We start from the raw sequence: 22,204 nt of genomic DNA, 5'->3' as shown, positions 1-22,204 counted from the left end.
ATGTTTTTCACAGAAATCCCATCTTATCGCACATCAGGGATGCCACATGGGGGAGAAGCCGTATTCCTGTCCTGAGTGCGGGAAATGTTTTTCAGAGAAGTCAAGTCTTTCCAAACATCAGAGATCTCACATGGGAGAAGCCACATTCCTGTCCTGAGTGAGGGAAATGTTCCTCACTGAAGTCCTGTCTTCCTATACATCAGGGGTACCACACAACCCTGGAGGTGTATTAGTGCCTTGAGTGTGGGAAATGTCTTCTAGATGAATGTTGCTGGACATCCCAGCTCTCATGTGGGGAAGAAGCACACCCTGATATATACCTCAGATATACTCCATGGCTGATCTTCATCATGGAAGAAACAGTTGATAAGGAGATGAGAGGTCCCCAAAGACATGGATGAAGTGCAGTAAATGTCGGGGTGCAGAGTGGTCAGTAGATCCTGGAAATGAAGGACACAACTTCAGCCCTTCTTGGGTGTCGGAGTTGCGTTTCCTGATAATGATATAGCGGGTTACAGAGCTAGAAGCCGGGAGAGCCCAGATCTCGTTATCGGGGAACTTTACACAGACAACAAGAACTTCTGAAGTTGATGTCCTTCATTTCAAGGCTCTACAGAACAGTGGTGACCCCGAAGCATCTCTCTGTCTTCAGTCCATCCTTCTCCCATCCCCCAACAGGAGGGAAGGAGAACTCCGCCCCAAACTAGGGGGGAACTTTCCTCTCATTATTTCCCTTTGCTTCTGTGTGGGTTTGGGTGGTTGGAGGAGTGCGGCACGAGAGGGAACACCGCTTGTTGTTCTATGTCTACATATGGGGTCTGGGTAGAGGGGATCCACCGGAAAATATTTCTACTCTTTGATTTTGTGCAAATCGTTTCTGTTTTCACTTTGAAGGGCGATATTATGTGTGGTTTGTAAAAGGGATTGGCCCAATAGATACCACCCCACTTAGAGAATAGATGAACTAATATGACCAGCATTCATTCAGCCATGTCACATGGTGTAATTTTATTTCACACAGTGATTTCCTATGATCATTGGCTCAGTGGCCATAATGTATTGAACTGTTTTTCCTGATTGATGTGTTTTTGAATAATACTTCATTATGGCCACTAGAGGGAGCTGATGATTATAGGAAATCAGTGTTTATTAAAATACAGCAGAATTTGTCACGGCTGGACACATGCTTGTCTCTCTCCCCCGACATATTTTTAGTGTACTATGTGAGGGGTGGTGTCATACAAGTATCGGAGATCACATTCATACATTTATGAGTATAGTAGACATTAAAGACATAAAACCTCAGGACTAAACCAACTATTTATTTAAAACAAAAAAAAATCCCTATTCATCCTTTAGGTGGCGCTAAGTATCATAGTAATTCGCTCCACCTACTATATGAAAGGGTTAATAGTTCACTCACTTTTGCTCTGTGCCTACTAACTGGTTTGTTGTACATACAAGATGTTCCCGTGGGATGTGAATGCTGGTATCTATGCACACATTTCTTGTTTATAGAAATCACAGAAGTCACTATCCTGTTGTATTTTTGTTATGACGTGCCATAGAGTAGTTTATTGAAATCTCTATTCTGTATTCTGATTGGTGCTTTATGGAAACCACCTGAAATATGCCGCATTCTCATTTATTATTAAAGCTTGATGAATAATAAAGAAGTCACATTTTGCATCACACATCTAGATGTCTGACTTGCATTATTCCCAAAGTACTTTGAACTGGATGTTTGTATGGAGGAGGAGGCCGGCATAAATTGATGTTCCTGACAGAAGTGGTGTCAGAAGTGGGATAGGATCGGCCATCGGAGGTAAGTGAGCATTTTTTGTCTTCCTTTGCCCTGATCGCCCCCTATCTCCACCAAGCCTCTGTGCTGCGGTAGCACGAGCAATTGTTCTCTGGAGCTTTGGGAGCTCGCGGGGTTAAACAGAACCTAGGTTGATGTATAAGAAATGTGTGTATGTCCTCCATACAATCATACAGAGTAGTGTGTTCAGTGATTATGTACGCTTGTAACTAGAGAAACTGTTCAGTAGATGTATTCCAAGTCTCTGTAGGACTGTGAGACGCCCCATCTACTCAGCGAGGAGATTTCTCCATTGACCTGGGATAGGTGAAAGCATGGTGACAGTCTGAAGGAGTCACAATAGGAGTGTATCTGTCCAGGGGATTTTCAGCCTTGAAGCACTTGTGCAGTTGAGAAAAAATTTGTCGGAGCTCTATGTGAGTTCAGTCCAGCTTCACCCGGCACAAAGAGTCATCACTGGGAGAGAAACACATAGGCCAGCTCACATACAGTGAAGGAAATGCGTATTTGCTCCCCTGCTGATGTTGAATGTTCACCCCTCACACAGAAATGATCGGTCTAAAAATCGAATGTTCGGTGTATTGTAACACTGAGAGACAGAATAGCAACACAAAATTCAAAAGAAATGCATGTCTAACAAATGATGACGGATCTGCATGTTCATGAGGGAAAGAAGGATTTGATCCCCTATCATTCAGCAGGATTTCTGGCTCCCAGGTGTCTCTCATACAGGTAACAAGCTGAGATTAGAAGCAGTCTCTTAAAGGGAGTGCTGCTAATCTCAGTGTGTTACCTGTATAAAAGACACCTGTCCACAGGAGCAATCAAACCATCAGATTCCAAACTCTCCACCATGGCAAAGACCAAAGAGCTGTCCAAGGATGTCAGGGACAAGATTGTAGACCTACACAAGGCTGGACTGGGCTACCAAACTATGGCCAAGCAGCTTGGTGAGAAGGTGACAACAGTTGGTGCAATCATTCACAAATGGGAGAAACACAAAACAAGTGTCAGTCTCCCTAGGTCTGGTGCACCATGCAAGATCTCGCCTCGTGGAGTGTCAATGATCATGAGAACAGTGAGGAATCATCCCAGAACTACACGTGAGGATCTTGTCAATGATCTCCAGGCAGCTGGGACCACAGTCACCAAGAAAACAATTGGTAACACACTACGCCAACAAGGACTGAAATCCTGCAGTGCCCGCAAGGTCCCTCTGCTGAAGAAAGCACATGTCCAGGCCCGTCTGAAGTCTGCCACTGAACATCTGAATGATGCAGAGGAGGACTGGTGGAAAGTGTTGTGGTCAGATGAGGCCAAATTCCAGCTCTTTGGCATCAACTCAACTCGCCGTGTTTGGAGGAGAAGGAATGCTGCCTATGACCCCAAGAACACCATCCCAACTGTGAAACATGGTGGCGGAAACATTCTGCTTTGGGGGTGTTTTTCTGCTAAGGGGACAGGACAACTGCAGCGCATCAAAGGGACGATGGACGGGGCAATGTACCGTCAAATCTTGGGTGAGAACCTTCTTCCCTCAGCCAAGGCATTGAAAATGGGTCATGGATGGGTGTTCCAGCATGACAATGACCCAAAACACACGGCCAAGGCAACAAAGGAGCGGCTCAAGAAGAAGCACATTAAGGTCCTGGAGTGGCCTAGCCAGTCTCCACACCTTCATCCGATTGAAAATCTGTGGAGGGAGCTGGAATTTTGAGTTGCCAAATGTCAGCCACCAAACCTTAATGACTTGGAGAGGATCTGCCAAGAGGAGTGGGCCAAAATCCCTCCTGACATGTGTGCGAACCTGGTGGCCAACTACAGGAAACGTCTGACCTCTGTGATTGCCAACAAGGGATTTGCCACCAAGTAGTAAGTCATATTTTGTGAAGGGGATCAAATACTTATTTCCCTCATGAACATTCAAATCAGTCATCATTTGTTAGACGCATTTCTGCTGAATTTGTTGTTGAAATTCTGTCCCTCAGTGTTACAATACACCGAACATTCGATTTTTAGACTGATCATTTCTTTGTGAGTGGGCAAACATTAAAAATCAGCAGGGGATCAAATACTTATTTCCTTCACTGTAATATCGCATCTTTGCTTTGCAGTGATGATGGGAAACTCCCAAGGTAAGGGGAAGTACCCAGACCCTCCGGAGCCACCGTGTAAAGTATTCAGAGGAAGAAAACCTGTTAAAGAAATTTACTAAGGAAGACGGATCAGCTCTAGAAAAATCCCAACTACCAGCTAATGAAACATGTAAAGAGTATGTTGCCTGAGTGTCAGTTTGGATTTTTATGTTGTCCAATGGGTGGACAGCCTGGTGGGGTGGAGTTCAACCATGGGGAGTGCCAGTCCTTTTCCCAGAGATGGGGACAATGATGATGATTTTCACATGGATATGATAAAGGGGATATATTTAGGGGACAAAACTGCCTTTCCCTATATATGTGAGGGGGAGCATTGAATTGGTTGAAGTATGCCCCAGGATATAAATGCCTGAAACCAATCCCTTCTGCCCCAGTAGCTAAACAGACTAATTATTATACAGGATTTATATAGTGCCAACGCTATTTATGGCCCTTTGATGCCTGCCACTGCACTTCCTGATTATACTCAGCTGTATCCTCAGCTCCCTAAGGATGAGGATTATTTGTTGTCACGTAATAGGAGGAGACATGCATTACATTCTGCCCCAAGAGTCTCCCACTGATGAAGGAGGCTGTTTGGCAGTGATCGGTGGTGATGGGGAAGGTTCTTCAGAAGAAGAGTCAGGTTCAAGTGTATCAATGCATGAAATTAATAAAGAGTGGAAAGAAACAAAAGTTACATTGGGAAGGACATTAGACCAGATGCAGCAAACTGGCTGCTCTGACACCCAGGACCAAGAAGGAGGAAAATAAAAAAGGCAAGGTAGTAAGCAAGGCAATGAAATCAGGAGGACAGACATCAATGGTAAAAGAGCAGACAATACAGGAGAGGGACGCAGCAAGTGAGGAGTCAGAAGATTCAACAGGAGAGGTGAGTTGGCCGGAACAGGATAATTCAGAAGAACTCAGTAAGTATTATTTGAGGTCCAGAAAAGACGCTGAAGACGAGGGAGCCCCCCAAGCTTACCCTTACATCATTGTGGGAAATGATGTGGTGATAAAGCCAATGGTAATGAATGACGTTAATGGCATTATAAAGCATTGTCCTGATCCACGGGAAAACCCCACTGCTGCCATTAACTACTTGAAAAGAGCAACTCAGGGACGACAATGTTCACAACAGGACATGAGGATAATCATCGATGGAATTTTGGGATATGATATGGAATCAGGTTGGGATTGGACCACCATGCTTCATGAGCCATTTGGACTGACTGTGGACTATGAGTGGAGAACTGCCGTAGGACAGAAACAGATGTGGAAAGAGTTAATTGCAGAAATTAACAGTCACTAGCTACAGTAGTTGCTTGTAAGCAGAGCAGTAGGGAATCAATTATGGAGTTCCTAAAAAGATTTAAGAAGGTCTGAAAAGAAGAGGCAGGATGAAATCTGACAACACCAGAGTTAGGAATTATATATACAGGTGAAACTCGAAAAATTAGAATATTGTGCAAAAGTTCATTTATTTCAATAATACAACTTAAAAGGTGAAACTAATACATGAGATAGACTCATTACATGCAAAGCAAGATAGTTCAAGCCGTGATTTGTCATCATTGTGATGATTATGGCTTACAGCTCATGAAAACCCCAAATCCACAATCTCAGAAAATGAGAATATTCCATGCAATCAATAAAACACGGATTGTACATAGAACAATATCCGACCTCTGAAAAGTAGAAGCTGCATATGTACTCAGTACTTGGTTTGGGCCCCTTTTGCAGCAATTACTGCCTCAATGCGGCGTGGCATGGAAGCTATCAGCCTGTGGCACTGCTGAGGTGTTATGGAAGACCAGGATGCTTCAATAGCGGCCTTCAGCTCTTCTGCATTGTTAGTCTCATGCCTCTCATCTTTCTCTTGGCAATGCCCCATAGATTCTCTATGGGGTTCAGGTCAGGTGAGTTTGCTGGCCAATCAAGCACAGTAATCCCACGGTCATTGAACCAGGTTTTGGTGCTTTTGGCAGTGTGGGCGGTGCCAAGTCCTGCTGGAAAATGAAGTCAGCATCCCCATAAAGCTCGTCTGCGGAAGGAAGCATGAAGTGCTCCAAAATCTCCTGGTAGATGGCTGCGTTGATCCTGGACTTAATGAAGCACAGTGGACCAACACCAGCAGATGACATGGCTCCCCAAATCAACACAGACTGTGGAAACTTCACTCTGGACTTCAAGCATCTTGCAGTGTGTGCCTCTCCATTCTTCCTCCATACTCGGGGTCCTTGGGCCTCTCCACTCTTCCTCCATACTCGGGGTCCTTGTGCCTCTCCATTCTTCCTCCATACTCTGGGTCCTTGTGCCTCTCCATTCTTCCTCCATACTCGGGGTCCTTGGGCCTCTCCATTCTTCCTCCATACTCTGGGTCCTTGTGCCTCTCCATTCTTCCTCCATACTCGGGGTCCTTGGGCCCCTCCATTCTTCCTCCATACTCGGGTTCCTTGTGCCTCTCCATTCTTCCTCCATACTCGGGGTCCTTGTGCCTCTCCATTCTTCCTCCATACTCGGGGTCCTTGGGCCTCTCCATTCTTCCTCCATACTCGGGGTCCTTGTGCCTCTCCATTCTTCCTCCATACTCGGGGTCCTTGTGCCTCTCCATTCTTCCTCCATACTCGGGGTCCTTGTGCCTTTCCATTCTTCCTCCATACAATTGGGGTCCTTGTGCCTTTCCATTCTTCCTCCATACTCGGGGTCCTTGGTTTCCAAATGAGATGCAAAAGTTCCTCTCATCAGAAAATAGGACTTTGGGCCACTGAGCAACAGACCAAGTCTGTTTTTCCTTAGCCCAGGTAAGAAGCTTCTGACATTGTTTGCTGTTCAGGAGCAGCTTGACAAGAGGAATACGACATTTGAAGCCCATGTCCAGGATCCGTCTGTGTGTGGTGGCTCTTGATGCACTGACTCCAGCCTCAGTCCACTCCTTGTGAAAGTCCCCAACACTTTTGAATGGCCTTTTCCTGACAATCCTCTCCAGGCTGCGGTCATCCCTGCTGCTTGTGCACCTTTTTCTTCCACACTTTTCCCTTCCACATAACTTTCTATTAATGTGCTTTGATACAGCACTTTGGGAACATCCAACTTCTTTTGCAATGACCTTTTGAGGCTTTCCCTCCTAATGGAGGGTGTCAGTGATGGTGTCAGGTCAGCAGTCTTTCCCATGATTGTGATTCCTACTGAACCAGACTGAGAGACCATTTAAAGGCTCAAGAACCCTTTGCAGGTGTTATGGCTGAATGAGCTGATTAGAGTGGGACACTTTGAGCCGAGATTATTCCACCTTTTCACAAGATTCTCATTTTCTGAGATTGTGGATTTGGGGTTTTCATGAGCTGTAAGCCATAATCATCACAATGATGACAAATCACGGCTTGAACTATCTTGCTTTGCATGTAATGAGACTCATATATTAGTTTCACCTTTTAAGTTGCTGCACTGAAATAAATGAACTTTTGCACCATATTCTAATTTTTCGAGTTTCACCTGTATATACAGGCAGTTATTGTTAGGAATGGAGATTTTTTATTATGTATTGATGTCATACATATCCATCAGACTTATGTATAAAAGTATAAATATAAATAAATAAATACAAAACTCAACAGAAAGGAAACTAAAATGTCCCAACAGTCCCTGGGGGAAAAAAAAAAAAAAAAACTCAAACATAGCCTGAACGGCTCATAAATAAAAGTCCATAACCTGAAAGTAAAAAACGGAAACTATATACAATATTTACAGTACAAGGCCTTTATGGCCGAGACCACATGACTAAGAGCCTTTATGGCTCAGACAAAAACATAAACCATATGCAATTTCCATATTCAAACCCGCTGCTTACGGCCTATATGGCCTAAACTATATACAAAGGACCTAACCATACTATTATATACACCACAGGGGAGGGCTAAGGAACCCGCAGATCTTCCACGTCTGACCCCTACAACCTACCATGCAAAAGGCTACCAAAAAGATCCGAACGCAAAAATCTAGGGAGTGCTGAAGGCAGAAACTAGGGACAGATCCCACCACCCGAGATCAACAGACCGCAGCAACAGGCTTGATGTTCCTCCACGCCTCCATCCAAGCTCTGCGTCGCAGCCTGTCTTTCTCAAGACCCCGAATTTTCCCCACCTCACCAAGGATGTCACTCGCCACCACCTGAACAGGGAGGACCTTCTTCCGAATGGAGACCTGACACCGTGCCATCCAAGTGTAATAACGGACAACTAAGCTGACTAAAAACAGGGTGTCCAAATTAAAACCCATGCGACTCTCGAATGCTCCATACACCCACTCCGCATACGACATGCGATGGAGGAAAGGAACACCCAGAGCCCCTCCCACCTGTTTATACACCTCTACGTTAAAGGGGCACTGAAGCAAGAAGTGGTCCATAGTCTCCACTTCACCCCCACACTCCGACCTCGGACAACCACGGTCATCCGCAGGACGGTACTTCAGGTTACCCCTCACGTAGAGCCTGCCATGGAAGGCGAGCCAGGCCTGGTCCCGCAACTTCAGGGGGATCCGCTCCAGATTTATCAACCGCAAACCCTCCCTCATAACATGGCCCGGGCAATCTCTCAAGGCCAGCGGCCAGCAGATGCCACAATCCTCTCACCCAGGAGCCTCCTGGGGAGGGACCGGACCTCCTCCGCAGTCACATGCCACCGCCGGAGTAACTTCAGGCACGGGGCCACATAAGCCGGGAGCTTACCATGCTTGACCCGCAGGCTTCTCACTGGCCCGCCACTCTCCCAACTGTGCAGAAAGGATCCAAACCAGATCCGGAACAGTCCTACCCATGCAGGCGGTCTCTCTGCCAGCATGTTACCAAAGTTATGTTTCAAGAACATCAGAGAGAAAAAGACCACCGGGTTGACCATACCTAGGCCACCCTCCTGCCTGGATGAGTAAGTCACGTCCCTCTTGACGAGGTTCAGCCGATTCCCCCATAACATCTGGAAGAAATAGCTATAGATCCTCGTATAGAGTGATTCTGGCAAGAGGCAAACGAAGCTGACGTACAAAAAGACTGGGAGCAGGAAAGTCTTGATCAAATCAACCCTTTCCCTCAAGGAGAGCCGCCACCCCTTCCAGCATCTCACTTTGACCTCGGCATCCGACAGCTTGGATTCCCAATTTTGCTTGCTGTAATCAGCAGAGCCAAAATTGATGCCCAACACTTTGATGTTCGGCTGAGGCACCGGGAAGGTGTCCGGGAGTGAGAAGCTCTCACCCTCCCTACCCATCCAGAGAACTTCACATTTGTCCTGATTGACCTTGGAACCTGATGCCTCGGCATACTGATCCATTACTGAAACCACCTCCTGCGCCTCCTCCGGTCCAGAAATGAAAACAGAAACGTCATCAGCATAAGCCACAACTCTCAAAGGCGGATCTCCAGTGGCACCCACCAGCACCCCACTCACCGCCCCGCCATCTAGCCTCCTGACGAAGGGGTCGATGGCAAAGGCATAGAGCAAGGGACTCAGCGGGCACCCCTGGCGCACCCCAGATCCAACCTCAAAGGGCTGCCCAACCCAACCATTCACCAACATGAAGCTCTCCGCCCCTTAGTACAATGTCTTCAACCAGCCGATGAACCTCCCCTCCAAACCATACCGGTCCAGGAGATGCCAGAGGTACTTGTGATCAACTCGATCAAAGGCCTTTGCCTGATCCACCGCCAGCAAGTACTTTCCCCATCCTTCAGCCTTACATCGCTCCAGAGCCTCCCGGACAGCTAACACCGCTGTGAAGGTACTCCTGCCCTAGACCGAGCAATGCTGCTGACGAGAAAGCAAACTGTCTGCCACTGACGACAAGCGCCAGAACAAGATCTTCGCCAGAACCTTTCTATCGACATTGAGGAGGCTGATGGGGCGCCAGTTCTCAATAGCCGAAGGATCTTTACCCTTTGACAGGAGAATAACTGCAGACTGTCTCATGGAAGGAGGGAGAGATCCCTCATCCAGACAGCTGTTATACACTTCCGCGAGACGAGGTGCCAGGCGGGATTTAAAAGCCTTAAAAAATTCGGCAGTCAGACCGTCTGGCCCAGGAGTCTTTTTAATGGCCAGACTATCAATCACTCTGGACACCTCTTCTGCAGTAATCTCCCCAGTCAAACTCGCCAGAGGGACATCATTGTCCAGACCAGGCGTGGATTCCAAAAAGCTCGACATCCCTGTCCGGTCAAGGTGTTTCTCACTCAGTAAATCCGCATAAAAGGACCTGGAGACCTCCAGAATCCCTGACCTGGATTTAGCCAGGGACCCTGTACTATCCCTCAGAGCAGAGATCGTCTTAACTGCTGCACTCTGTTTGCAATTCTGGAAAGGGTCAGGCGAGTGGTATTTCCCATAATCCCTCTCCAGAACCAAAGAGGCACGCCGATCATACTGGAGTTTCCTAAGGAGAAGCTTCACCTCCGAGATTGCCCCCGAATCTCCACCGCTAGAAACAAGGCGGTCGAGCTTCCTCCGCAACCGCTGGTAGGCGTTATACTGTTTAAACTGCCATCTCTTACCAACGGCCTTGAAAAACCTGCTGATCCGCACTTTGGTGAGCTCCCACCACTCAGACTTACTGCCGCAGAAATCCAGCACCGTCTCCTGCGCCTGAAAGAACTCCTCGAAAGATCGTCTCACCTCCTCGTCCTCCAGCAGAGACGAATTCATCCTCCAGATGCCCTTTCCTCTCAGCGGCGTGTCTGAAATATTCAAGGTGACAGATAGCATAAGGTGATCAGAAAACTCCACCGCCTGACACTCAGGTGCCGAGAAGGCAGAGTTCTCCTTCAAAAAAAACCTGTCTATCCTACTCTGGCTATTACCTCTCCTAAAGGTGAAACCCGTGCCGTCTGGGACACTTTGAATCCAAGCGTCAACCAGACCTGCCTCCCTGACTATAGCATTTAGAAAATTGCTATCATATCCCAGCCCGTCAGTGAAGCCTCTCCTGTCCTTGGGCCTAGTAATGGTGTTAAAATCACCTCCAAAGACTACCAGCCGGGATGTAAAGAGGTAAGGTTTAATCCTCGCAAAGAGGTTCTTCCTGTCCCACTTGGACTGTGGGCCATAGATATTAATGAGATGGAGCTCATGCCCCCTTACGAGAACATCCAGAATCAGACATCTTCCGATCTCTACCTCAATTATCCGCCGACACGTTACCATGCCGGTAAAAAGCACCGCAACTCCGCTGTAAAGCTCAGCCGCAAGAGACCAGTAGGAGGGCCCACGCCTCCACTCACGCTTGGCCAGATGGACATCAGCCAAGGTGGGCAACCTGGTCTCCTGCAAAAAGAAAATATCAGCTTCCATCCCACTGATCAAAAATAAGGCTGTTTCTCTAGCACTTACAGACTTCAGGCTGGCAACATTAATGGTTGCTACCTTTATCGGAGCGGGAACTGCCATTAAGATAATTGAGAGGGACGTTTCTTAATCCTCCTCTTGACTTTCTTGGCAGGGTCCCTCACTCTCTTAAGAGACCCCCCAGCATCCTCGTCCTCCATCGGGGAAGCGGGATCACCTGACCCCTCCTCCTCCCCCGACAAAGCCCCAAACCTATTCCCCAGGGCCACCTCCCCCGCCTCTAAAGAGGACACCGACCCTGCTGAGGACAAAACTGGCTTACTCCGCCTACCCACCAGGGACCACCCCTCCTCCACCTGAGCCCCTACTGGAGCAGAACCTTGGGACTCCCGGGACTCCCTACCGGGCCTCCTACTCCGCCGCAGCGGCAAGAGCAAGGGGGGAGCAGACACTGAGGGACTAGACCTAGCCTCAACCATCCCGGCCCCTTTAGCAGCCTCCCTCAGCTGTTTCTTAGTCCTGGGAGGAGGAACCGGCACACAAGGGGGAACAACAGGGGACTCCAAAGGGGTAGACAAAACAGGGGGGACAGAGACAGGAGGGGCCACAGAAACCTCCCCTTCCCTTACAAGGGCCGCCACAGCAACCGAAGCCGCTCTCTCCAATGCCGCCTCAGCCTCTTCAGCATCTATCCGATCCAACTCTGCTTCAAGCTCCCCCACCGGAAGGTTGTGGAGGGCCTCCGGGCACTGGTTGTATGAATGCCCGAGCACCCCGCAGAGATTGCATCGGACAACATTGCAGTCCCTGGCCAGGTGTCCTATTTCCTGACACAGGGAACATCTAATGACGGGGCAGGTGGCCGCAAAATGCCCCTTGCCCCCACAGCGGTGGCAGACCCTCGGCTGACCCGCATAAAAAATTATCAGGCGGTCCCTCCCTAGAAAAGCAGAAGAGGGAATGTGCTGGAGCACATTTCCAACCACCTTTAAGCGGACGGTGGTCGTCCACCCACCTGTCCATATTCCCCTCTCATCCTTGATCTTCCCAAGGGGCCCCATCACATCCCCATATCTACTTAGCCAGACCACAATATCTGATGCTGGGATGGATTCATTTCTCACCAGCACCGTTATTTTTTTAATCAGGGACTGGCGAGAGACGAGCCTCGGGGTTAGGCCCACCCACCTAGGGCTGGTGACAAAGGTGGCCTCATACCTCTGCCAAAAGAGGTCCAACAATTCTGGCCGCATGAAGGACACGTCATATTCTCCAGTACCAACTGGAGCAATAAACGCAAAAATATCCGCAGCACGGAAGCCCATTTCTAATATGCGGTCTATGACCTCTCTCCTGCTAAGGGGGGGGCCCTCCCCTGACCATTTCAGCTGAACAACATTTCGCCTTGCGGCGGAAGTGGGTAGGTTACCTGCCCTTGCCCGGGCCGATCCCACTGACCCCTGACCTCCCCTAACTGCAGCAGAGTAACTGAGCCCCGATCTAGCCCCAGGGGCACTCAACATCAAGGGGGCATGACCAGGGGAAGCCGCCACACCAGCAGCAGCAACTGAAGGGGCAGATGCTGATGAGCCATGACCTGGTGGAGCCCGGGGCTGGGGACCACCCATACCAGCAGGAGAACCCACCTGAGCCGGACCCGCAGGAGCCTGGACCTGAGAACCTGGAGCCCCCTGAGGAGAAACCGGGGGACCTGCTGGTTGCACACCAGAGGCCACCATGCCCCCCAAAGGGGCGGGGCCCAGTGGGACCACCACCGGAGGGGAAACACCCTTAGCCAGAACTGTAGGGCTAACCTGCACCTCAGACAATTTTGCAGGCATTATACCCGCTACCCCAGTGTCCAGAACCATCTCACCAACACAATCAGCAGAGTCCTTCTCCCCTTCCAGTGGCTCCCCTGCCTTTGCCAACACGTCCTTGGGGATGCGTTGCAGCATGACAAAGGCAGCATGCTCCTTCACCACTGGCTTAGCCGGCTTGCGGGGGATGACATCACTTTCAGCTTCTTCCTCTGAGTCCTCGGACGTAAACCTGAAGTCGGCTCCACGCAGCTCTGCAACCGCCTCTGCCAGGAACTGCAATCCGCCCACTATCTCCTCCTCCTCCACCTGGGTCCCCCAATCCACAGGCAGCTGCCCAGGGGGGAGGGACTCTGATGATCCTGCCACCACGCTGTCTTCCATTTTAGACGCCATTTCCTCTGAGGGTGCTGTGGGCTCAACCTGCCCCTGCTCGCCTTCCACCAGCAACTCCCCCGACAATTCCTCCACCGAAGAGGCCTCCTCCACCGGACCCCGCATCACCGCAACACTGCGGCTTCTTGCAGCCTTAAATCTCGCTTCATTCAGATACTTCTCGCTTAGGACGCCGCTCTGGCGCTGCAGCGCCGCCACATACCTCCCCTGCTGTGACACACGAAGTTCCAGCGCCTCCAGGTCCGGTTTCATGGCCTGCCGCTTAGTAGACCATACACGGTCGTAGGATGACCGGAACTTCTTTAGCTCCAGAGTCAGCTTCTGGAGCTTGGCTTCCTCCTTGTCTATTAACCTGGCCCGAGCGGCCACACGGTCCCAGTAGGCAGAATAAACTTCCCCCTTCCTAGGGGCCATTCCCAGGTCCTCTACTGGTGGAAAAGAGAGGCCGGTACTAGGCCCCTCCAGGGCCTTCTCCTCGCTGGACCCAGGCCCAGGATCCGCCATCCTGCCTGGGCTGGGCAGGGCACTTTAGCCCCAGGCTTCTCGGGCCTTTCTGGGGCTCAGCAGACAAATGCAACACACCCTCTCTCAGGAATGAATTCACCAGTAATGGTGGGACTCAGCTGCCTTGTGATCTGCAGTACCAGGGCTGGCCAGCCGGTGCTCCCAGCAATCAGAGACTCAACCTTTCAGCCAGCTAACACCTGGAACTGATGATACTGGTGTATTTAAGGGATGGCCAGACTTGCAGACTCTGCCTTGGTGTTGTGTTTGTCCTGGGCCCTGTATCTGTCCTGCATCCTGTTTCTGTTCCTTTGCTGACTTCTCCTGCTCTGATCCTGGCTTGTGACCCTGACCATCCCTCTGTCTGACCCTCTGTACTACGCTGTTTGCTACCTGTTCTGATCCCTGGCTTGTGACCCGGACCATCCCTCTGCCTGACCCTCTGTACTATGCTGCTTGCTACCTGCTGAACCTGGCCTGTGACCCCGACCATTCTCCGCTTGCTCCCCCTGTACCTACCTGCCCAATTGATATTGACCCGGCCTGCCTGACGACGCTTGCATTGTATGTACTGTTATCTGTGGGTGGTTGGTTGGGTTTGTTTGCACTGTATTATGTTTTAGTATTGCACTGCGTTTATGTTTGTACTGTTAGTGTTAATAAATTATATTGTTTATAACATATCTGAGGTCTGCGTTTCCCTGCGTCAGTCACACATCTCTGGTCATACCTGGGAGCCCTGACATTACACCAAGGAGAATCCTGACCAGAAGTGGCTGCACAGGGAAGCAATCTTGGCTTGTTGAGGGGAAGGATGGATCTGGATGAGGTTGTGTATTTATATCTGCTAGTGTTTGATGACAGGGAGTATGCTTATCAAACTCTGAAGGAGTATACCCGGGATGAATTGCTAGAATGTATACGGATCGCTCATGTTCTAGTAGATCAGGGCACAGTGTTCTCTGAGGTGCAGCCATTGATTGAGGTTTGTGCAGAGTTGGTTTCATCTGGTTCCCCCGAATGCAGGGATGAATTTTTGCCACCATTTAGTGCAGACCAGGTAGAGTCCCTGGTGTGGTTATTAGAGGATGATGTGGGTTACTTTCTGGAGCGTTATTCCACATGTTCACCACAGACACTAAGAGATTGTATAAACGCAGTGCAGTCATTGACCAGACAGGCTTTGTGTAAGCTCAGCTTTGTTCAACCCATACTGCAGACATGGACAGATTTGTTGCACCCAGCCTCAGTCAGCTTACAAAGACCCAGTCCTGCTTCTAACTCTACTCCTGTATTCCCACCAGCTCCTCCAGTTACAGCCCAGTATACTTGGCTATCTACCGCATGTCAGTCCCCTGTTCCCACTCGCTGCACCTATCCTGCCTTTAACCCTGTAAAAAAGCCCTCTGTAGCAACTGCTCCCTCTCCTGTTCCATCCTCCAGTTCTTCTCTGTCTCCAGCTGCTCCATTCGTTTGCAGACCTGCGTTTACTTGCAGTGCTCCAGTAGTTAAAACCAGAAAAAAGCGAAAATTCTTTCCAACCAATACCATCCTGCCAGTATCCAAACCGGTGAACCTGCCTTCCGTGGTTCAGACTGATGCCTGTACGCAGCCTGAAGCCTCTACTCGGCCTGAAGCCTCTCCTCAGCCTGAAGCCTCTACTCGGCCTGATGCCTGTACTCGGCCTGATGCCTGTACTCGGCCTGAAGCCTCTACGCGGCCTGAAGCCTCTCCTCAGCCTGAAGCCTCTACGCGGCCTGATGCCTGTACTCGGCCTGATGCCTGTACTCGGCCTGATGCCTCTCTTCAGCCTAAAGCCTCTACTCGGCCTGAAGCCTCTACTCGGCCTGATGCCTCTACTCGGCCTGAAGCCTCTACTCGGCCTAATGCCTCTACCCAGCATGATGAACTGATCCAGCCTGACGATCCTATTAGGCCAGTTGACTCGATGCCCGCTGTTGATCCAGATGATCCGGTACCTGATCCGGCGCCCGCCGCTCCGCCTGAGGGCCCGAGACCTGTCGCTCCACCTGGGGGTCCGGCGCCCGCCGCTCCGCCTGAGGGCCCGAGACCTGTCGCTCCTCCTGGGGGTCCGGCGCCCGCCGCTCCGCCTGAGGGCCCGAGACCTGTCGCTCCTCCTGGGGGTCCGGCGCCTGCCGCTCCGCCTGAGGGCCCGAGACCTGTCGCTCCACCTGGGGGTCCGGCGCCCGCCGCTCCGCCTGAGGGCCCGAGACCTGTCGCTCCATCTGGAGGTCCGGCGCCCGCCGCTCCGCCTGAGGGCCCGAGACCTGTCGCTCCGCCTGGGGGTCCGGCGCCCGCCGCTCCGCCTGGGGGCACGATGCCTGTCGCCCCGCCTGGGGGCACGGTGCCTGTCGCCCCGCCTGGGGGCCCGGTGCCTGTCGCCCCGCCCGGGGGCCCGGTGCCTGCTGCTCCGCCCGGGGGCCCGGTGCCTGCTGCTCCGCCCGGGGGCCCGGTGCCCGCCGCTCCGCCCGGGGGCCCGGTGCCTGTCGCCCCGCCCGGGGGCCCGGTGCCTGTCGCCCCGCCCGGGGGCCCGGTGCCTGCTGCTCCGCCCGGGGGCCCGGTGCCTGCTACTCCGCCCGGGGGCCCGGTGCCTGCTGCTCCGCCCGGGGGCCCGGTGCCTGTCGCCCCGCCCGGGGGCCCGGTGCCTGTCGCCCCGCCCGGGGGCCCGGTGCCTGCCGCTCTGCCCGGGGGCCCGGTGCCTTCCGCCCCGCCCGGGGGCCCGGTGCCTGCCGCCCCGCCCGGGGGCTCGGTGCCTGCTGCTTCGCCTGGTAATCCGATGTGCCTCTGCCCGGAATCCTGCCCGATGTGCCTCTGCCCGGAGTCCTGCCCGATGTGCCTCTGCCCGGAGTCCTGCCCGATGTGCCTCTGCCCGGTGTGCCTCTGCCCGGAGTCCTGCCCGATGTGCCTCTGCCCGATGGGCCTCTGCCCGGAGTCCTGCCCGATGTGCCTCTGCCCGGAGTCCTGCCCGATGTGCCTCTGCCCGATGGGCCTCTGCCCGGAGTCCTGCCCGATGTGCCTCTGCCCGGTGTGCCTCTGCTCGATGTGCCTCTGCCCGGAGTCCAGCCCGGTGTGCCGCTGCCCGGAGTCCTGCCCGATGTGCCTCTGCCCGATGGGCCTCTGCCCGGAGTCCTGCCCGATGTGCCTCTGCCCGGTGTGCCTCTGCTCGATGTGCCTCTGCCCGGAGTCCAGCCCGGTGTGCCGCTGCCCGGAGTCCTGCCCGGTGTGCCAGTCTTTGATATCCCGCCAGTTGCCAGACCCGGGCGGTGGAACATTTTGCCCAGCTAGGACTGTTTGGAGCGTCCTGAGGCCGCTCCTTGAGGGGGGGGTACTGTTAGGAATGGACTGGCCAGCAATGGTGGGACTCACCTGCCTTTTGATCTGCAGTACCAGGGCTGGCCAGCGGGTGCTCCCAGCAATCAGAGACTCAACCTTTCAGCCAGCTAACACCTGGAACTGATGATACTGGTGTATTTAAGGGATGGCCAGACTTGCAGACTTTGCCTTGGTGTTGTGTTTGTCCTGGGCCCTGTATCTGTCCTGCATCCTGTTTCTGTTCCTTTGCTGACTTCTCCTGCTCTGATCCTGGCTTGTGACCCTGACCATCCCTCTGTCTGACCCTCTGTACTACGCTGCTTGCTACCTGTTCTGATCCCTGGCTTGTGACCCGGACCATCCCTCTGCCTGACCCTCTGTACTATGCTGCTTGCTACCTGCTGAACCTGGCCTGTGACCCCGACCATTCTCCGCTTGCTCCCCCTGTACCTACCTGCCCAATTGATATTGACCCGGCCTGCCTGACGACGCTTGCTTGTATGTACTGTTATCTGTGGGTGGTTTGGTTTGTTTGCACTGTATTATGTTTTAGTATTGCACTGCGTTTATGTTTGTACTGTTAGTGTTAATAAATTATATTGTTTATAACATATCTGAGGTCTGCGTTTCCCTGCTTCAGTCACACACCTCTGGTCATACCTGGGAGCCCTGACAGTTATGCAGGCATAGAAAATGGGAGTGGAGGCATCTATGGCTATGACATTGGGACATAACACCGTGTTACATACCACACATCACGTATTACAAATTCTGAAGAATCTTCCCACACAACACATGACAGCCCAAAGAGCCAGTGTGTATGAGGTCATTCTCACTTCCACTGTTCATGTATCTATTAAATACTCCTCTCCAAGTTCAGGGCCAATTGCTGTTTTAAATGGCATGCTTGGTTTGAAGTCAGAATCTGACATTCCTCCCGAGGAACATGATTGTGTTCCAGTTATACATGAAGACACTACTCCCAGAGCCGACATGTTGGAAGAGCCAGTAGAAGGGAATATTGATATCTTTGTAGATGGTTCATGCACAAGACCTAATGACAATGTCTACTTGGCAGGTTATGCGGTCGTTCAACTCCCAGATAAGGTATGGGAAGCAAAGCCCTGCCTTACCCCTCAGCACAGGCTGCAGAACTCATAGCCCTGACCTGTGTCTGTGAATTATTTGAAGGAAAGATGTTAACATTTACACAGATTCCAAGTACACATTTGATGTAGTGCAGGATTTTGGCAAGATTTGGCAGGGGATCTCATGCATCTTTAGTGAATGATCTTTTGGAAGCCATACACAAGCCCCGTACTATTGCTGGTATCACATGTAAAGCCCACACGTCTTCACATGACCCCATAGCTCTGGGTAATGCATTGGCTGACTGTATGGCCAAGGAAGCTGCTTTGCAGTCTTCACAGGAGTCTGCCAGCCTTGTTTTGACTATGTTAGAGCCGCCCATGCTCCCGGAACAACAGTTACTCAAAGAATTACAGTACACAGCCACTAAAGAGGATATTCAATATTGGAAAGACAAAGGTTTGACATTGGACTAGAATGGTCTGATGTTCAAAGAGGGGATCATAGGGATACCTCAGCACAGTGCACCGGTGCTTATAGCAGTTTCATGGCATAGGGCACAGAGGATGGCAGAGGACTTTGCAGGAAATGAAAAAACATTTTGTATACATAATTTGTCACAACGGGTGCAAGATCAGTTAGGAAGGTGTGTTATTTGAGGAACAATAATACAGGACAACAGTATGGCCAACATGACCATCTTCCTCCACCACAGGGTCCTTTTGAGGAATTACAGATTGATTTTACACACATGCCTAACAAGAGAGGTAAGTATCTGCTGGTTATAGTGGATACATTTTCAAAATGGCCGGAGGTTTTTATCACTAACAAAGAGGATGCCTCCACTGTGGCCAAAATGTTGTGCAAGGAAATTATCTCAAGATGGGGATGCCCTCTGGTGATTCAGACAAGGGCCCAGCATTCACATCCAAAGTGACTCAACAGGTAGCCAAATGAATGGTTATTCAATGGAAATTTTACATCCCTTATCACCCGCAGAGTTCAGGAATGGTAGAGAGGATGAACAGGATGATTAAGGAGAAGTTGAGGAAAGCTACTGGAGGTACATTTGTTAAGTGGGAGACTTATCTGCCCGCAGTGTTGGCTGAAATCAGGATGACACCAAACAAAACAACTAAATTGTCACCTTTTGAAATCTGCTGGTGATTATGCCTGGAGAATTAGAGCTGATCCAAGAAACATATGTGATGAATCGTATAAGGCTTTTGAATGGCATCTACGGTGATGTATCTCTTTCTTTTCCGCTTCCCTCACAGGAACCAACACATCCTTTCAAGCCTGGAGACCATGTGGTTGTTAAAGCCCTACATAAGCACAAGGTCCTGGACCCACCTTATGGGGAGCCCACAGTGATAACAGCCGTGACCCGTACAGCAGTTCTGACAGCAGATTCTCAGGCCTGGATCCATGTGTCAAGGGTAAAGAAAGTCCTGGACTCTCCTCCACCAGAGGTGTTGACTACAAAGAGGGTGAAGAAGGTGTCGAACACCCTGAAGCAGACGCGTTAGAGAGAGAAGAAGGTGATATAGTTCCACTAGAAGACAGACAGACCGATAACAATCAAGATGTCCATACTTTTGCATCCATAAACCTCTTGGAATATCTTCCTTTTAATAGGTTGTCTTACAGTGATTGTATTTCTCCCGATTTGGGTGATTAGTATGTTATTATCACCCGCAGGACTTGATGTACATTTTTCCATAGCCCAGGCCCGGATCTAGGGAGGTGCTGGGGTGGGCTTTGTACCCCCAGATTTTACTTGTACCCCCAGATCTCTGAGAGAGGATACAACTGATCCATGACACTTGATGGGGACAATTGATGTAAAGGGGCACTCTGATGAGGACATTTTATATAAGGGACACACTGGTAAGGACACCTGATGTAAGGGAGGACTCTCAAAAGAACCGTGACGTAAAGGGGGAACTCTGAGGACTCCTGATGTAAGTGTAGGGAACTGTTATTTTATACACTAGTTGTGGTTTGTTTACATCTATATACAGCCACTAACATAGAGGTCCCATTACAGACAAGTCCCTAGGTGTGCTTCCTGCCCCTGCTAAGAGGTCAAGAAACCCCAGGATGTGATATAGTTGGTTTTCCAGGAAGTATCAGGCAGAGGGTACCAGCCTGCCATGTGCTGTGTATCTGGGGGGAATTGTATGGGGATTCTGTGAGTATTGATCCAGATTAACAAGGCTGTTATCTATGTAGTTGTTACTGAAGCAGATTAGGTCTTCCTCTGTTATATTTCAACTTCTGTATAGGAACCCTAATATCTCTGTAAGAGAGAGAGTTGTGGTTCATTATCATTATTCTATTTACACTGCAGAATCCTTATAGTTGTGTATATATATATATATATATATATATAGATCCGTGTTTTCACCTGCATAAGACTGTCAGGTGAACTTTCTATTAATTGCAGTGTATCTTTGCAGCCTCTTTGCTTAAAGCCATAGCACCCTTATTGGTCTGGATCTCCCTTTAGCTAGGATTAGCATAGGGAGCGTTGGATAGATTAGGCTAGAGGTAGGTTAGGCATCCGACGGCCACTTACACAGATAGAGGCCCGGTTGCAGTGACAGCCCAGTTTAGGGATAGGGACTAAGAGTGAGGATAGATAGGACATTTTATCCTTTTAGGTGATGCATCGCTGATCTTCAGACAAGCAGTGCAATCATCCGCATAGAACGTGTTACTTGGACGCCATCGCAGCATCTAAAGTGGAAGCGTGCATCTTATTGACTCTCACCTCTCCAGGGGCCCCTGCAACCGGACTGCGCTATAACCCATGGTTGGAGGTATTCTGTATACTACATGCACATATACCCGGGTATAATTGCAACCTCCCAATTTATGGTAAATTGTAATTCCTGAATGTTATTCTTATGCATCCTGTTTTATGTGGCTGCTTTATATAAACTTTGCATTAATCTCATACAGGTGGGTGACATGTTTTCATGTTAGAAATATAAGCTGGGTGCATTAATACTGCTATGTATAGTTACTGTAAGTTGTCTACCTGTTACATTCCTAGAAAGGGGTGAGTCTCCTCAATTGCAGGATCCCTATTCTAGGTGGAGGCACTGCCATTTGTATTATCACAACCCCCTCTTCCATATAGCAAAGGCTCAGGATTGCCTACTCATATACAGGTTAGCGCCATAGCTTGTTTGGTGTGGGCCATTTCACATAACCCCCCCAAAACAGGGCTACATTTGGAGGCACTGCTGAGATCGAAGTGGGTTTAATAGTCAGTCATGGAGGAGCAACACGAAGAAAAGTGGCGCCCTCAACCTACTCCTAGAAGGAGGTACCTTCCCTCTGTCCCACAAATCGGCAGTGTAAAAGAAGAACAAATGCCAGTTAACTATTCTTATCAGGAAGATGTCAATATTTCACAATCTAGTGAGAATGCTGTTGGCACTTTAAATCAACTGACTGAGATGCTAGCACAAGGGTTACAGGCGGCACATTATAGAAAGCTAAAAGTGTTCTCTGGTAATGTTCCTGTACCACAAGGAGAAGAAGCTTTCGAAGTTTGGAAAGAGCACACCCTTCAATGCTTGAAAGAATGGTCCTGCTCAGAGGAAGGCAAGCGTCAGCGTGTTATGGAAAGTCTGCGATCTCCAGCGGCAGAACTAATCCGCTTGTATCGAGATACCCATGAGGGGGTAAGTGCAACAGACTATATACAAGTACTGTCTGACCATTTTGAACCATACTATGACCTTGAACAGATGG

The 22,204-nt window shown here is 50.2% G+C and overlaps 1 protein-coding gene across 1 annotated transcript; it reads right to left on the bottom strand.

Annotated features, from left to right (window-relative positions):
• Positions 1-5,307: 5,307 nt before the first annotated feature.
• On the bottom strand, positions 5,308-12,619 carry LOC149438033 (zinc finger CCHC domain-containing protein 3-like). The gene is made up of 2 exons (XM_089660321.1): positions 11,924-12,619; positions 5,308-5,322 (listed from the first exon to the last, which is right to left on the bottom strand). Exons 1-2 carry the CDS (start codon positions 12,617-12,619, stop codon positions 5,308-5,310), a joined length of 711 nt encoding a protein of 236 aa, XP_089516447.1.
• Positions 12,620-22,204: the final 9,585 nt, after the last annotated feature.

Source organism: Staurois parvus, unplaced genomic scaffold (assembly GCF_062004578.1).
Source record: "Staurois parvus isolate SC_StPar_1 unplaced genomic scaffold, SC_StPar_1.0 ptg001224l, whole genome shotgun sequence".
Taxonomy (NCBI): Eukaryota; Metazoa; Chordata; class Amphibia; order Anura; family Ranidae; genus Staurois; species Staurois parvus.
Note: the sequence above shows the minus strand (reverse complement) of the source record. Positions and strands in the feature narration are given on the sequence as shown.

What these genes read in the sequence shown, in the direction of transcription:
- LOC149438033 (XM_089660321.1), bottom strand. Translation starts at nt 12,619, where the DNA reads ATGGGCTTCCGTGCTGCGGATATTTTTGCGTTTATTGCTCCAGTTGGT.